The sequence below is a fragment of the Mytilus trossulus genome, chromosome 10 (assembly GCF_036588685.1).
Source record: "Mytilus trossulus isolate FHL-02 chromosome 10, PNRI_Mtr1.1.1.hap1, whole genome shotgun sequence".
NCBI lineage: Eukaryota > Metazoa > Mollusca > Bivalvia > Mytilida > Mytilidae > Mytilus > Mytilus trossulus.
This window is the reverse complement of record NC_086382.1, coordinates 45,623,676-45,642,699: the sequence shown is the minus strand read 5'-3', so window position 1 is coordinate 45,642,699 and position 19,024 is coordinate 45,623,676. Positions and strand designations below refer to the sequence as shown.

General features: G+C 31.7%; 1 protein-coding gene across 2 annotated transcripts in view; it reads right to left on the bottom strand.

Annotated features, from left to right (window-relative positions):
• The window catches only part of LOC134687452 (WD repeat-containing protein 3-like), a 46,905-nt gene that overhangs the window by 17,423 nt on the left and 10,458 nt on the right, over nt 1-19,024 (bottom strand). Inside the window, exons 2-7 of one of the 2 annotated variants that reach the window (XM_063547764.1) lie at nt 10,164-10,354; nt 8,029-8,238; nt 7,057-7,175; nt 6,465-6,543; nt 5,704-5,802; nt 5,308-5,382 (exon numbers count right to left, since the gene is read on the bottom strand). In XM_063547764.1, coding sequence (XP_063403834.1) covers nt 5,308-5,382; nt 5,704-5,802; nt 6,465-6,543; nt 7,057-7,175; nt 8,029-8,238; nt 10,164-10,334 — 753 coding nt within the window. In that variant the 5' untranslated portion in view covers nt 10,335-10,354. The remainder of the gene's footprint in view (nt 1-5,307; nt 5,383-5,703; nt 5,803-6,464; nt 6,544-7,056; nt 7,176-8,028; nt 8,239-10,163; nt 10,355-19,024) is intronic. The other variant, XM_063547765.1, reaches the window with a different exon arrangement.

The following is a 19,024-nucleotide window of genomic DNA, read 5'->3' as shown; positions in this document are numbered from 1 at the left end:
ATGACAATATACACGGCATCATCTAAACGTAAAAACGAATTTTCATTGACCGTTTAGATACTTTGATAAAACTAGTCTGATTACATGGATATTATGATCCAGTTAGAAACAAACCCTACATGTATGCATAAACCTACCAGCATGCAATTTATTTGAAATTGACAGGCTTTCTCCTACAAATACATGTAGCTATAAGTATAACTACAACATGGTATAAAACAGGTCATAGGTTTCACATGTACTTTTAGATAGTTCATTATTAAAATTACGGATCCAACTTTGATATGTATGAAAAAATAATCTTCTATAAATAGATTCGTCAAATCTGGGTATGTTCATACTTAAGAATTGACACTTTTCTTACAATATTTATGCAAAATAAAGAGAATGTACATGTAAAGGAAGTGAATCTGTGCTGTTTAAAAATTCAGACAGGAAAAATTATAGATGTATGTTCTTGTATCAGTAAATGCATGTGGGGCGCATGTGTGTATATATATTTATATGTGTTTTGTTTACATTGTGTGAATACAAGTTTATCATGTTTATGTGTTGTTAAATATTCTGTGTTGTTTCTTTTTCATAAGACATTATTTACTTTTTTCTTCAGTTATTTCTTTTCACGATGTTAATATTATTAATTCATCTTTATTTGTTTGTCTTCTCCTTTAGACAAACAATACACAAATTTAAAATTTAAAACATGCAAATTGAGAGAAAAAATTGGAGATTTACAGAACTTTTATGATATATTTTTTTGTTTCTACTTTAGCACAAAAGTAATGCTCATTCTATTCATAGCATGGTGCTTTCGACAAAAAGTCTTTGGGGGGTGGGGGTAACTTTAAGTAAAAAATTGAAACATTGTGAAACAACTTTTACGTATTATAGACGCATGTGTGTATGTTTTGTTAATGCTGCTTTGATATATTGTGCTTGTAGATATTTATATTATTTATGCTACTCATTTTTAACCACTTTAATATATTATGTCGAATATAACTATTGGTAGCGTAAACTGCAGGGGTTTATCAGAACAGTTAAAAGAATTGATATATTTACAAAATATAAGGACTTATATGATATAACTATATTAGTAGACACCCATAGCACATCTGAAAAAGAAAAACAATGGCTTCATGAATGGGGATATGTGGGGAAATTTAGTTCTTATTCCAGTAAAAGTAGAGGGGTAGCTATTCTTTTCAAAAATACTTTCGAATTCAAGATTCATGATGAAACTATAGACCTGATGGGTAATTTTATTATATTAGATATCACCATTCAGGACTACCGTATAACTTTGGCAGCTATATATGGACCGAATAATGATGACCCAGTCTTTTTTGAGAACATAAAACAGAAAATATCCCGCTACAGCAATTCGTCAATTGTAGTAGTGGGAGATTGGAATGTTGTTCAAGACTATGACATGGACACATTACATTATAGAAGTGAAAACAACCCCAAGTCAAAAGCCAAGATTCATGAGGTAATGCATGAACTAGATCTATTAGATATATGGCGCCAGCAGCACCTTTTGATAATAGGTACTCATGGCGGGGTCCAAATCACAAACAAAGTCGTTTGGACTACTTCATGATTACATCAGATATAGAAGCATTTGTAGTTTCATCAGATATAGGAATAAGTTATAGATCGGATCATTCTCCTGTATCGATTAATTTAAAGTTTTCTAGTCAGATAAGAGGGAAGGGTACATGGAAATTTAATAACAGTCTTTTAAGGGAAACTGAATTTATTGAGAAAGTAAAAGGGGACATCAAAACTGTCATTGAAGAATATGAGTCTGATCCATCTATTGATATTGAGACAGAGGATAAACAGTTTAATATAAGCTATCAGCTTTTATGGGATATGATTAAGATGAAAGTCCGTGGGTCTGCTATCTCTTTTTCGTCTTTCCAGAAAAAAGAAGAAAAGAAAAAAGAAAAAGATTTACTATATAAGATATCATTATTAGATGAAAAACTTTTGGAGAATAACTTGCCATCAGTATACCAAGAAAGGGAAGGGATGGAACTAGAATTAAAAATATTGAGGGAAAAAAATGTAAAAGGGATAATTACAAGAGCTAAGGCAAGATGGCAAGTAGAGGGGGAAAAGGGAAGTAACTATTTTTGTAATTTGGAAAAAAAACATTACACAGAAAAAAATATTCCCAAACTTATTTTGGAGGACGAGACTGAGATAACAGATCCTAGTTCTATTAGAAATGAGCAAAAACAGTTTTATAAAAAATTATATACTAGTTGTAAACCATTGTTACTTGAAACTCACAGGGACACATTTCTTCAACATGATAATCCTTTTATTACAAAACCAAATGAGGAAGAGGTGGGTTCCTGTGAGGGACTTTTAACAATGCAGGAATGTCTGTCCTCTCTTAAACTTATGAAGAATTCCAAATCACCTGGTATAGATGGATTTACTGTTGAATTCTATAAATTCTTTTGGAATGATATTAAGATAGCACTGGTAAGATGTTTAAATGAGGCTTTAGAATATGGAAAGTTCTCAATCACACAAAGACAGGGACTCATTACTTGTATACCAAAGGAGGGTAAGTCAAAATTTTATTTAAAGAACTGGCGACCTATCACACTTTTGTGTGTAGACTATAAGATAGCTACAGCAAGTTTAGCAAATAGACTAAAAAAGGTGCTGGTAAATATAATAAGTCAAACACAAAAAGGATTTCTTAAAGGTAGGTACATAGGTGAATGTACTAGATTTATTTATGATCTAATGGAAAAGATGGAGGAAGACGACATTCCTGGACTTTTACTTTTAGTCGATTTTGAAAAAGCTTTCGACACGGTTGAATGGTCTTTTATACTAGAGGCGTTGCAGTTTTATGGCTTTGACCAAACATTTATAAGTTGGATTAAGGCATGCTACTGTGATGCCTCTAGTGCAGTGTTAAACAACGGATATATTTCAGATTTTTTTTCATTGAAAAGAGGGGTTCGTCAAGGGGATCCTCTGTCTCCTTATCTATTTATTTTAGTTTTGGAACTACTCAGTGCAGCTATTAAAAATGACCCTGATGTTGCTGGAGTAACTATTAATGACTCAGAATTTTTATTGAGTCAATATGCTGATGATTCTTCCCTTGTCCTGGATGGTGACCAAAAGTCTCTAAATCAATGTCTAAATTTGTTTGATAAATTTTCAGAATGTGCTGGACTCAGGTGTAATGTTGACAAAACTGAGGCCATATGGATTGGGTCAAAAAAGGGTAGTATGGAAAAACTTTTACCAGAAAAAAATCTTGTTTGGAACCTTTCTGGGAGGTTCAAACTATTAGGAATATGGTTTGAGCTTGCTAAAAGGGATAAGACTCTATGTAATTTTACAGCCAAGATAAACAGTATCAAGTCACTTCTTAATACTTGGGCTTATAGAGAACTAACATATATTGGGAGGGTGGTGGTGATTAAAACTTTAGCACTTCCCATTCTGGTTCAAGTTCTGACTGTCCTCCCTAACCCCCCAGATGGGGTTTTGAAGGAGATTCAAAATATATTTTTCAATTTTTTATGGAAAGGAAAACCAGATAAAGTGAAAAGAACAGTGATTATGTCCGAACACTGTGATGGCGGTCTTAAGATGCCTAATATTTACTATTTTTGTTATAGCGTTAAAATGTCTTGGCTGTATAAATTACTAGACCCCCAAAATTACTCTCCTTGGAAAGTGTTGCTGCTTAGTTATATACAAAAATTTGGGGGGGACAAAATTTTACATTTAAGTAAGGAAGGATTGCTTTATTTAGCAAAAAAAGTCAATCCCTTTTGGCATGATATCCTGGTTAATTTTTCAAAATTGAAAAATAAACTGAAAGTTGAAAACAACACCGATATTCTGTCCCAGTCCATATGGCTAAATCCAAACATCAAAATGAATGGCAAGATGATTTTGAAGGGTAAATATATTGAAAATTGCATATTTTTCATCAATGATCTGGTGTCAGATAATAATACATTATTCTCATATGAAGAATTTGCGAAAAAGTATAATTTCAATACTAATTTTGTAGAGTTTTATGGTATTTTAAGTGCTATTCCAAATATATGGAAAAGTAGGATAGTAGGTAGTTCTAAACTTGATAATATTGAAAATAAATTAGTAGATAAAGTTAAAAAAGAACCTAAGTCTTGTAAATTTTTCTATAATCTATTTCTGGAGGATAATAAAGTATTATCTCTTTCTTCCCGTAACAAATGGGAAAAAGACTTAAATTTACAGATTGAAGATTGGAATGCTATTTATTCCATGCCCTTCATTATAACCAAAAATTCGTTTTTTACAAAATTTTCAATTTAAGATTGTTCATAGGATTTTACCATGTAATTCCTTTTTATATAAATGTAAATTAAAAGAAACTGAACTATGTACATTTTGTTCAGAAGTTAAAGAAAATATTTTTCACATTTTTTGGGAATGTAATGTAACACAAAACTTCTGGTTATCCATTATAGATTGGATTAGAAATTATGAAATCTTCTTGCCTTTTAGTGCAAAAGAGGTCATTTTAGGTGTGTCTGAGGATTCTGTCAACAGTAAAACAGTTAATAATATCTTGTTGTTATTTAAATACTATATATACAAATGTAGATGTAAGAGTGTATTGCCCACAAAATATGGTGGGATAGAATATTTAAAGTATTGGATTACAATAGAAAAATACTCTGTATGTTTCTTAACCCCTACACAAAAAATAAAAATGGATCAGAAGTGGCAATTGTTAGAAGCAGCATTTAATTAACAAAATCAATTGTAATATTTATATCTTGTTATACCATTATGATTTAATCGATCTGATAAGTATTAATTAACTTTTTATACCTTGTGTCTAATACTGTATTATGTAATTTCACATGTTTCATCTTGAAAAATAAAATAATTACAAAAAAAGAGCATGGTAACTGATCATGTTTTGATTAATTATCATTGTTTATAATATTGAGCAGTTGATACTGCTATTTTGAATATCTAATATAGGTGCCAATAAAGACTTTTTTTAGAGCCATATTTACTAGAGACACAATGATGAATTGTTATCATTATCTTGAACACCCTTCTACAATTACAAGGGTGTTCAAGATAATACAATTTTCAATAGTTCAATTCCTTATAACAATCAAATAAAGTCACCTGGAGATAGAAAAGACCCCTTCACTTTAAGGAGACATGTTAAAGCAACAAAGAATGATTCAAAAACTTTCTCTTTCATGATACTAAATTGCATTTTAACGTTGTTTCCAAGCAGATTAAATTTACCATTTCTTCTTCTTCCTCTTCTTCATCTGACATTGTTTCTACTCTGGGTCTCTTTGCCTCAGGTTCTTCATCCTGCTGATTAAACAATCTCTTCATTATTAGGATAACATTTGCATTTCAAATTGGGGCAGAGGAGATGTGGATAGATATTCATTCAATACATAAAAGTGGTTGACATTAGTTGTTGTCCGACTTTAATGGTTGATGTTGTTGTTGTTTGTCATAATTTTCTTTTTGTTTTTATTTGCCTAGTGCTTTAAATGTGTCTAGTGTTTATTTAATAACTGTTGCTGTTAGATATGTTCTGAATTTTATAGCTAGAAATATGTTATTCTAAAAAGGTGAAGAAATAATTGTTTCCACAACAATGAAGGATAAAAGCAATAAGTTGAATACCTCTGTATCTAAGTAATCTATATCCCAAACTCTAAGTTCACTATCTGCTGACCCTGTAATTAATCTCTGTCCATTACGTACAACCACAAAACCATACACCTGAAATTAATAAAACCTAAAAGATAAAATATGTACAATATTCTGACAGTTTCTTCAAAAGTATCACTAAATAACTTTGAAATATTTAGTTTACACATACATAGATATGTAATTACTAAAAATAGAATTTTACTGGTCTTTATAATTTTGACGTCATTCATTTGCAGACAATTTTTATTTTTTATCACAAGACTTTTATATAACCTTAGCTTGTATGATTTAACATCTTAGTTTAAAGCAATTCTTTATAATACTATTCCCAAATAACTTTGTTGAGTTGACAGTATTTGTTGACGGTTTTGTTGAATATATTGGTCTGTTGTTGAGATATTGTTTACAAATTTGCAAGAGGTAGCTCATAATTTCCGCAACATTGATGGAGACACACATACTTATTGAACTAACATTTACAGACTTGACTATGTTTTCAAACTTACTGATAAGTGTTATGTACCACTATCTTACATTGATTGTTCAGTTTCTACTTTCAAGTCATACAAAAATTATAATTCAAGTTGTCACTCCGACATCTGAGAGACAAAGAAATGATTAAGCAAAAACAAACTATAAGTCTGACTATATCAAATTTAATTTTCTGATTTAAAAGTGACTTTTAAAAGTCTCATGAATATTGATGTCCTATATTATGACTCCATACTTACCTCACTTCTGTGTCCTACTAATGTTTTAAAACAATGCTGAGTCTCCAAGTCCCAAAACTTCACAAAAGTATCTTTAGAACTGAAATAGTAACAATTTGGACATAACTATATTAAGGAATAATAATAAAAGTTGCAAAACTTTTAGACTATTAAATTCTTGAGAAAAAAAATATGCAAAGTGAAATTAGTAGCTAGTATTTCAAATGTAATGAAATTTAAGACTAAAAAAAAGAAAAATAATTGATTTCCTTAAATTGACAAAATTGCTTAATTTCAAAATATTCATGTTTGTGTATTTGTATTTGAGAAACACCTAGTGCCTGTGAGAACCACTAAATATCTTTACTAAAGGTTTTATACATTTAAACATGCCAATCTAATTAAGTTGGTTTTAACATGGGCTTTATTTTTTTTTGAATTGAAAATATGCTTGTCAGAAAAGCAGAAAATTCTGTGTAGTTTTCATTCTGTAACATCTTATAAAATTACTTTAAATGTGACGCCATGTCTTTCTATTAAACTTTAAGTTCAGCTTTTCAACTATTTGACAAAAATAAACAATTGTAATGTTAATAATAAAATTAATTAATACCTAGTAATCAAAACATCCTTCTGTTTCAGAAATGACAGTTGAGTAATTTGACCTTTGTGACCTTTCAATCTGAAAAGACCAGCTTCATTCACAATATCCCAAACAATTACATCTGTGTCCTACAATAGAGAGAAATTGATAAGTCTACTAATTAATGGTTGTTACTTTTAATGAAAACATACAATAAATTTAAAGAGAATTATATCAATGACTAACTTCAAGTCACCAAACAATAAAAAATCAACTGCGATATAAAGCAGAAACTCTATTTTGTAAGTGGAGTGATGGTTAAATGTATATCTTATCAGTTTAATTTCATGCCAAGCAAGATATTTATGTAGATATGCCCTTAATCTATAAACATAGGAATTTTGACTTAACCAGCTGATGGAAATAATGACTTGTATTCATAGCCTTACATTAAAACGTCTGGTGGGTTGCCTGAGAGAGATCTTTGTAATCTATTGTACTCAAACATATATATATTATAACAGTTCAAAAAAAGTTTGTTTTTCTTTTCATTGTTGTATAGGTAAGATCCTGAAATGTTTCAGAACAAAAACACACTTGAATATTTTTAAGGAATTGACCATCTCTTGGGTTTACATGTATATATTTATTATGTCTATCCTGTTTAAAAGTGTTATATCAACCTTGCACTGTCAGATTTGGACAGTTTCGTTTTTCTATTTATTGTATACTGTTGTTTCGTCTTTTGGTCGTATTTTCTCCATGACATGATAAGAATTCTATTGAAGCATGTAAAATTCAAATCAGCAGAAAATTATTTAATCAAATATACACTACAGATTCAATTTTACTATATGGCAATAGGATTTGTCACTATAACCACAAAGTCTGATGCAGTAATATATGGTTGAAAAAAAAATTTAATGACATTTTTAAATTAAGTGGAAGTTGAATATTTCATTTCCTTAAATAATTGTCTACCGTTTATACACTGGTACCTACCTTTCCTCCTGACACAAGCCTCATCCCCTGGTGATCATAAGACAGGGTGGTAACAGTAGATTTGTGTCCACTAAAATTGACAACAAGATCACCACTAGCCACATCAAATACTTTGACCATTCCATCGTTATAACCTACTGCTATATGTTTCTTATCTGGTGACTTGGCTAAAGCTGTAACTTCATGCTTTTCTCCTTTTAGTGTGTTGAACTACAATCAAATTTAAACTGGTACATTATACCTAGGAATTTAGTCAGAGGTCCATAAAATAATTTTCATAAAAAACTCTAAAGAATAAAAGTGCCTTTAAAATTCAAATTGTCATAGAAAGTATAGAACTGCACGTAGTATGCTGTAACTTTAATTCACTGAGTTCACTACAGAAAATCCTGTTCTTGTTATTACATTGTATTTGTAATTTTTAAGGTAAAATGTAAAATTATGTTTACTGTTCCTCATTTCCATTCTCAAGTAGAGGTTCCAGCCACAGCTATATATATATATAACATCTTCATGCCTTATATATCATGTACTGTAGTACGCCGCTAGATTAAAACTGACGTGGAAAGGTAACACATGCCCACCGAAAGCTCTTTTTATGAGAGCCCAGGTGGTCGTGTGGTCTAGCGGGACGGCTGCAGTGCAGGCGATTTGGTGTCACGATATCACAGTAGCATGGTTTCGAATCCCGGCGAGGGAAGAACCAAAAATTTGCGAAAGCAAATTTACAGATCTAACATTGTTTGGTTGATGTTTAGACGAGTTGTATATATATATAAACTGACGTGGAAAGGTAACATATGGCCACCAAAAGCTCTTTTTTTGAGAGCCCAGGTGGTCGTGTGGTCTAGCGGGACGGCTGCAGTGCAGGCGATTTGGTGTCACGATATCACAATAGCATGGGTTCGAATCCCGGCGAGGGAAGAACCAAAAATTTGCGAAAGCAAATTTACAGATCTAACATTGTTGGGTTGATGTTTAGACGAGTTGTATATATATATATATATATATATATGCCTAACAAACGAGTCTTTGTCCACACATTGTCACAGCAAATGTATCTTATTCATTAACAGTATCAATGTGCCATTTTTGTCAAGCCTTCGACTTTCGTCGAAAAAGCGAGACTAAGCGATCCTACATTCCGTCGTCAGCGTCGTCGTCGGCGGCGTTCACAAATATTCACTCTGTGGTTAAAGTTTTTGAAATTTTAATAACTTTCTTAAACTATACTGGATTTCTACCAAACTTGGACAGAAGCTTGTTTATGATCATTAGATAGTATCCAGAAGTAAATTTTGTAAAAATAAAATTCCATTTTTTCTGTATTTTACTTATAAATGGACTTAGTTTTTTCTGCGGGGAAACATAACATTCACTCTGTGGTTAAAGTTTTTAGAATTTTAATAACTTTCTTAAACTATCCTGGGTCTGTACCAAACTTGGACAGAAGCTTGTTTATGATCATTAGATAGTATCCAAAAGTAAATTTTGTAAAATTGAAATTCCATTTTTACCGTATTTTACTTTTAAATATGGACTTAGTTTTTTCTGCGGGGAAACATTACATTCACTCTGTGGTTAAAGTTTTTAAAATTTTAACATCTTTCTTAAACTATCCTGGGTTTGTACCAAACTTGGACAGAAGCTTTGTTATGATCATAAGATAGTAAGATCCAGAAGTAAATTTTGTAAAAAGATAACTCCATTTTTCTGTATTTTACTTTTAAATGGACTTAGATTGTCTTCCAGTTAACATTGCATACAGTCTGCAGTTAAAGTTTTCAAAACATTTATTAGATTCATTAACTATCCTAGATTTTTCCCAAACTTGGACAGAAGCTTCATACAATCATAAGATAGTATCAAGAGGAATATTTTTATTGATTTTTTTTCCTCACTTTTGTTGAGCCTGCGATTTACAGCAAAAGTAGGCGAGACACTGGGTTCCGCGGAACCCTTACAAATTTTTACAGTAATACTTCAATTGTATCCCAGCTGACCATAAGCATGTCTTATTCATAGCTCACTTTTCAGTTAATAACTGTGTTTTCATTATTTGTAGGTTGTTGTAGGATGATGACCTTATAATCTGTACATGGTGTTGCTCTAAGTTAATATATATTAAGACTAACCTTTTCTCCAGTCCTTAAATCCCATACAATAACATCTTCACATGCTCCCACTGCACAATATTTCCCTCTCACTCCGCGGACGTCCAGGAATAATATGTTGGCTTTAGAACTACCTATCACACCAAATGATGGCCCTGGTATATACCTCAGGTACTGCTTAGTCACACCCATCTTATATCATTGTGTTTTACCTGGAAAAAAGGTAAAGTTAGTGAATTTGAATCGAAGTAAATATAATGAATAAGAGAAGCTCAAAATCATAAAAGAGTTCTAACTATATTGTGAGACTAATAAATCCATGAGGATAATACTTGACATAAAAATCTTCCATGAATTTTTATTTTCTGGACTTGTGTGTTCATAGCATAAGTCAAATGATAATGAAAGTTTTAAAATTAATCTCATTTGATTTCCTTTTTTGATTTTATATTGCATTGAAGATTTTTAAAACAAGTTAATCTGTGAGCTTCTGCTCACTAATGACACCACCGCTAAACGTATCAGGTTAACAGGAAGTTGTTTAGTGATGAATCTGAAAACACATCACATGGTATACAATGGTATAAATGTCATGACTTTAAAAAAACACTTAAACCAAATTTCAGATATCCTTTAAATGTAGTTTCTAAGAAAGACGCAACTCATATAAACACCTGAAACCAAATTTTTGTTAAACCTTAGTTAAACCTTATAATATGTATAATGTTGTTCCTGTAAAAGATGTGATGAAAAGTATTCATTGGACAGATGGATGGCCAGATGACAGAGGTAAAACAGTTCACCCCTCCTTTTTTGGTAAGACTGGTTTCAGAGATTAGTATTCCTTTTATCAGTTATAAAGTATGTGACAAAGAACCATTTTTTACTTTATAATCCATTGCAAGTAAACATATCAAAATAACATTTGTTTTCATCTTCTTTTCTTGGTTTTTGTCTATTACTTTGATCATCAAAGTTAGATTCAATTAATGTTTTATTATTTATTTTTTTTCTCCCTTGGTTGTAAAGCTTTTCGATTATCTTTTAAATTGTTGTTATTAAAAATTCAATTATGACAATAATTATAGTTAATATATGAAGGAAAAATATTTGAAAAACCAGGTTTGTTTCTCATCTCAGTTTTATTCTGATCCCCTGACATTAAATTATAAAACAGGTAGCAGGTTTGCTAGCCTATGCAAGCCAATTTGGCTACTGGTCACCATAATAATAGAAAACATTCCAGTTTGATGTATTTCTGTCAAAAACTTTGGTTTTAGTGAACATCATTCTTACATTTAGAGACATCATCACTTCAGTTCCCATGTTCAGCGATTGGTTAGAAAAATGATACTTTATCTTTTTAGTGCAATATTTCTTTGGCAAATTGAAATCTCAAAATGGACAATCAGCACTGCCATGACTGCTGTCATTAGGGAATAGTAGTGTTCTCCCCAGGCCGTTTAAGCGTTGCGGTACCGCGACGCTATATTTTTTCACCGTGATACTATAATTCCTGCGACGCTATAATTATTTTGAAGATGCTATTTTACTTGTCCTCAATTTTGAAATTTCATTTATTATCAAATAGCCAGGTGTTAATTGCCCTCAGGGTGATAACTGTTTGGATGTGAATATCCCAAGCTGACACTTGTGACATGACTAATACCACGTGTCTGCAATCACCAATATCGACATGGAAAAATGGAATCACAAAATCAATTCTATATCTATGTTTTGTATTATGAAATTTCAGATTTAAAAAGATTTTTTTTAAAGGTCGTTTATTTGTGCAACTCTCCAAAAAATACTTTCTTTCTCTTCTGGTTTTTGGTTTTGAGCTAAAATAAGTTTTATACTTCTTTAAAAAGTGATCATAATTGGCTTAAGTTTATGTTTAATTTATTAAATGCATTAAAAGCGTCTTATTCATTCACAATTTCTTGTCAAACAATGTTTATTCTCAGACTCATTTCATAATTTTTTCTACGGCCGCCATTGCACATTTTTGTTTCGGAACCGGACCAGATACGACAAACATCCGCATTTTCACCATAATGACAACAGACGGACGGTAGACAGAAAAAATATACCAAAAGAGAAAACTACGCATTAATAGACTATTTGTTAGATAACTTTGTTAAAAATACGTATCATCTTGATGTAAAGATAAGAAACAACAGGGACTAATTCATTCAGTGCCATGAAACAATGAATTTCATAAACATGATAAAAAAAAGTTTTTAAATTGATATTTTTTTTGCTACTTTTGCTACTTTATCTTTACTTACATGACTTAATATACGGTAATATAAAACTAGAGGCTCTAAAGAGCCTGTGTCGCTCACCTTGGTATATGTGAATATTAAACAAAGGAAGCAAATGAATTCATGACAAAATTGTGTTTTGTTGATGGTGATGTGTTTTTAAATCTTACTTTACTAAACAGTCTTGCTGCTTACAATTATCTCTATCTATAATGAAATTGGCCCAGTAGTATCAGTGGAAATGTTAATTAAAAATTTACAAATTTTATGAAAATTGTTAAAAATTGACTATAAAGGACAATAACTCCTTAGGGGGTCAATTGACCATTTCGGTCATGTTGACTTATTTATAGATCCTACTTTGCTGAACATTATTGCTGTTTACAGTTTATCTTTATCTATAATAATATTCAAGATAATAACCCAAAACAGCAAAATTTCCTTAAAATTACCGATTCATGGGCAGCAACCCAACAACAGGTTGTCAGATTCATCTTCCAATTACAGGGCAGATAGATATTGATCTGATAAACAAATTCACCCCAAGTCAGATTGCTCTAAATGCTTTGGTTTTGAGTTATAAGCCAAAAACTGCATTTTACCCCTATGTTCTATTTTTAGCCTTTGTGGCCATCTTGGTTGGTTGACCTGGTCACGCCACACATTTTTTAAACTAGATACCCCAAAGATGATTGTTGCCAAGTTTGGATTAATTTGGCCCAGTAGTTTCAGAGGAGAAGATTTTTGTAAAGATAACTAAGATTTACGAAAAAATGGTTAAAAATTTACTATAAAGGGCAATAACTCCTAAACGGGTCAACTGACCATTTCGGTCATGTTGACTTATTTGTAAATAATACTTTGTTGAACATTATTGCTGTTTACAGTTTATCTCTATTTATAATAATATTCAAGATAAAAACCAAAAACAGCAAAATTTCCTTAAAATTACCAATTCAGGAGCAGCAACCCAACAACCAATTGACTGATTCATCTGAAAATTTCAGGGCAGATAGATCTTGACCTGAGAAACATTTTTATCTCATGTCAGATTTCCTCAAAAGGTTTTGGTTTTTGAGTTATACGCCAAAAACTGCATTTTATCCCTATGTTCTATTTTTAGCCGTGGCGGCCATCTTGGTTGGTTGACCAGGTCACGCCACACATTTTTAAAACTAGATACCCCAAAGATGATTGTGGCCAAGTTTGGATTAACTTGGCCCAGTAGTTTCAGAGGAGAAGATTTTTGAAAAAGATTACTTTAATTTACGAAAAATGGTTAAAAATTTACTATAAAGGGCAATAACTCCTAAACTGGTCAACTGACCATTTTGGTCTTGTTGACTTATTTGTAGATCTTACTTTGCTGAACATTATTGCTGATTACAGTTTATCTCTATCTATAATAATATTCAAGATAAAAACCAAAAACAGCAAAATTTCCTTAAAATTACCAATTCAGGGGTAGCAACCCAACAACCGATTGACTGATTCATCTGAAAATTTCAGGGCAGATAGATCTTGACCTGACAAACATATTTACCCCATGTCAGATTTGCTCTAAATGCTTTGGTTTTTGAGTTATAAGCCAAAAACTGCATTTTACCCCTATGTTCTATTTTTAGCCCTGGCGGCCATCTTGGTTGGTTGACCGGGTCACGCCACACATTTTTTGAACTAGATACCCCAATGATGATTGTGGCCAAGTTTGGTTTGACTTGGCCCAGTAGTTTCAGAGGAGAAGATTTTTGTAAAAGTTAACGACGACGGACAACAGACGCTGGACGACGGACGCCGACGGACGACGGACGCAAAGTGATGGGCCAGGTGAGCTAAAAATAGTTAATTTTGAGTACTAGATATTTAGTTTTGTATACATACAGAATGCACTATAATGAACCATTCATTCATTTGACTTATTGTTGGGTAAATGAAAGCACACATTTATTGTTATTTGGCACAAGAGGAAAAAATAATTTTGTAACTATAAATGAATAAATAAAACATGAACTGAAACAACTGTTTTTGTTGCAGTGGTCTTGCTAGCCCAAAATAGAAGGGCGCCGCGCCCTGGGTGCCCTCAGCCACGCCCTGAGTGCCTTCATCCGCGCCCTTCTGCCCTGACGTCCTTTTCCAAAATTCTCTTGTGTCGTTTTGGTAAAATTGCCTTTTGTTTCATCGATTTCTGATCTCCAAGTTAATTACATATTATATGACACCTGTGTGATTGCCCCCAGGTTAATCATGTCATTATAATCAATTACAATGATAAAGACTTCAAAGGTATTAATAACTAGGTAATTTGATTAGGACAATGTATCTTTTTGTCATACATTTGATGAATGTGTCAGGAGTGTGTTTAGCTTGGGTAGGCATTTTCGATATTCAAGTCACAATGAAAGAGTGTATAAATGAAGACTTTCATGACTTTAGAAATGAATTTAAGTCATCAAAATAAATTTATGCCTTCCATCTCTAATTGTTAGTGACAAGCAGTTTTTAATTAACGCAAACGTTTTGGAAATTGATTTTGGAGTTACTTCCCCTGATTTAGCTTATTACGAGTTTGTGGCACATTTTTTGATACTAGATAAAATTTTTAGGGCACAAACTTTGTGCCCTAAAAATATTATCTAGTATCAAAAAATGAAATAAATAACCAATTGAATATATAATAACATAATAATGTTATCGTAAGGATATTAACTGTCTTTGAACGTATCAAAAAATATATATTGCAATTTCTTTTTGATAATTATACTTTAACCAATCCATGTTCTAAACATTGATAAATTAATAATACACATGGAAATAGGTGTCACAATGTATTTAAAGCTGTATTTTTTATATGACTAAAAAAAAAAAATGTCTGACAATGGGTAGTGAAGTTAAACAATACAAAAAATGTATGATGATGAAGATGTACTATAAAATTCATAACTACACAAACAATGAAATAAAGACCAAGGTTTAAATGCATCTTTATTAAAAAAAAAAAACACAACATATACAGTAAAACAAAGAGATTTGTAACTCGTGATACACACAGAAACGGAGACAAAAAAATTAGCAGTGCCTTTTCTTATCATAAAAAGTGCCCTGCCCTCCACTGGCACCCTGCCCCTTTTGATTTCTAGCTAGAGCACTGTGTTGTTATAGTTTAATTGTATTCTCAGTTATGAATTGAACAATGTAAACTAAAACATATAGCATGTATAAAGGAAATAGAGCATCAACGCGACGCAACAAATGACATTAAAAAAATCAAAGTGATGGATATCACTCATGGAAAGATTAGAAAAGTAGTTTGAATTATTTCATATTAAGGTATGGTGGGGAAAAATTAACAAATATAAAGCACTATTGCTGAAAATTGCATTAACAGCAAGTCTTAAGAAGGAAACTTGCTTTTCCAGTATGAGGATAAAATGAGCTCAAATTAAATAATATGGGTCTCTTAGTTTGCATAATTTTATTTAAACTGCAGTTTATATCTTATCGAAATTATGTTGCCGGTTTTGAACATGCTTAAAAAAAACAAAAACAAAATCAAAAATCAAAAATTCTTCTAGTAAATGTTACCAACTATCCTTGTGAGACATAAATCTATACCTAAAAACCTTTAAAGTGTCAACAAAAATAATCCAAATAACTTTATAATGATTGGTAGGAAATAAACTAATAAACAATGGTTTGTTATAATTAAAAGTTTTTAAATTTTAAAACTGTTTCAAGCCAATTCCTGATAAAACAAAAAGTGAACATATCTAAATTGTTGATTAATTACAGATGGTTTTTGGAAATTAATCAAGTCAATTATAGGCCTTACTTGAATACCTTTTATATATTCATATTTATATTCATATTTCCTTTATTTAAGATCTTGTTAATCCATTAATCATTTATCTTTCAGATATAATTTACAGAACCATTTTATGTAATGTAGATCAAAAGTAATTGGCAATAAATAAATCTATCATCCTTATAAATATCTAACATCTAATAAACACATTTGTGTATTTAATTATGAGGTCAGATACTTGTGTATTAAGAATTAGATGTATACTGAGTGGTATATAGTTATCAAAGGTACCAGGATTATAATTTAGTACGCCAGACGCGTACAGGTATGTAAGACTGAGGTTGATAGGTAATGTGGTCAATCTGATTGGCAGTTTAGGAGGTGGGGCATTGTAATTAAAGGTCCACCTTGTCTCTGATTGTTTGTGATAATGGCAGTTGTCAATCATACTAGTTGAATCAATACCCACTTAACTAATCCATTTTTTTTTTTAAAAAGCCTTCACATCAACACACCTTAATGACATACATTCTTGAATGAACTGCTCCGATAATATACCTAGTTTTTCAGTTTATATGTGTATTATGTGCACATACATGAGAACCATAGGGAACTATATTTCAGTGTGAATACATTTTGTAACAGTAGCTAACCTGTCCTGTTGTTAGGGAGGCCAGTGCCTAAGTAAAGATTTAGAACAAGTTCTAATCTTTCCAACTAGAGGCTCTAAAGAGCCTGTGTCGCTCACCTTGGTCTATGTGCATATTAAACAAAGGACACAAATGGATTCATGACAAAATTGTATTTTGGTGATGGTGATGTGTTTGAAGTTCTTACTTTACTGAACGATTTTGCTTCTTACAATTATATCTATCATGAACTTTGCCCATTAGTAACAGAGAACTATATTTGGTAAAAATTTACATAAATTTACCAAATTAATGAAAATTGTTAAAAATTGACTATAAAGGGCAATAACTCCTTAAGGGGTCAATTGACCATTTAGGTCATGTTGACTTATTTGTAAATCTTACTTTGCTGAACATTATTGCTGTTTACAGTTTATCGCTATCTATAATAGTATTCAAGATAACCAAAAACGGCAAAATTTCTATAAAAATTACCAATTGGAGGGCAGCAACCCAACAACCAGTTGTCCAATTCATCTGAAAAATTCAGGGCAGATAGATATTGACTTGATTAACAATTTAACTTCTTGTCAGATTTGCTCTAGATGCTTTGGTTTCAAAGTTATAAGCAAAAAACTGCATTTTACCCCTATGTTCTATTTTTAGCCGTGGCGGCCATCTTGGTTGAATGGCCAGGTCATCAGACACATTTTTCAAACTAGATACCCCAAAGATGATTGTGGCCTAGTAGTTTCAGTGGAGATTTTGTAAAAGATTACTTAGATTTATGAAAAATGGTTAAAGATTGACTATAAAGGGCAATAACTCCAAAAGGGGTCAACTGACCATTTTGGTCATGTTGACTTATTTGTAGATCTTACTTTGCTGAACGTTATTGCTGTTTACAATTTATCTCTATCTATGACTAGAGGCTCCAAAGAGCCTGTGTCGCTCACCTTGGTCTATGTGAATATTAAACAAAGGAAGCAGATGGATTCATGACAAAATTGTGTTTTGGTGATGGTGAGGTGTTTGTAAATCTTACTTTACTAGTCTTGCTGCTTACATATATCTCTATCTATAATGAACTTGGCCCAGTAGTTTCAGTGGAAAATGTTAATAAAAATTTACAAATTTTATGAAAATTGTTAAAAATTGACTATAAAGGACAATAACTCCTTAGGGGGTCAATTGACAATTTCGGTCATGTTGACTTATTTGTAAATCTTACTTTGCTGAACATAATTGCTGTTTACAGTTTATCTCTATCTATAATAAAATTTAAGATAATAACCAAAAACAGCAAAATTTCCTTAAAATTACCGATTCAGGGGCAGAAACCCAACAATGGGTTGTCAGATTCATCTGAAAATTATAGGGCAGATAGATCTTGATCTGATTAATAATTTTACCCCGTGTTGGATTTGCTCTAAATGCTTTGGTTTTGAGTTATAAGCCAAAAACTGCATTTTACCCCTATGTTCTATTTTTAGCTGTGGTGGCCATCTTGATTTGATAGTCAGGTCACCGGACACATTTTTAAAACAAGATACCCCAAAGATGATGATTGCCAAGTCTGGATTAATTTGGCCCAGTAGTTTCAGAGGAGAAGATTTTTGTAAAAGATAACTAAGATTTACGAAAAATGGTTAAAAATTGACTATAAAGGGCAATAACTCCTAAACGGGTCAACTGACCATTTCAGTCATGTTGACTTATTTGTAAATCCTACTTTACTAAACATTATTGCTGTTTACAGTTTATCTCTATCTATAATAATATTCAAGATAATAACCAAAAACTGCAAAATTTCCACAAAATTACCAATTCAGGGGCAGCAACCCAACAACGGGTTGACCGATTCATCTGAAAATTTCAGGGCAGATAGATCTTGACCTGATAAACATTTTTACCCCATGTCAGATTTCCTCTAAATGCTTTGGTTTTTGAGTTATAAGCCAAAAACTGCATTTTACCCCTATGTTCTATTTTTTGCCGTGGCAGCCATCTTGGTTGGATGACCGGGTCACGCCACACATTTTTGAAACTAGATACCCCAATGATGATTGTGGCCAAGTTTGGTTCAATTTGGCCCAGTAGTTTCAGAGGAGAAGAAATTTTTGTAAAAGATAATTAAGATTTACGAAAAATGGTTAAAAATTGACTATAAAGGGCAATAACTCC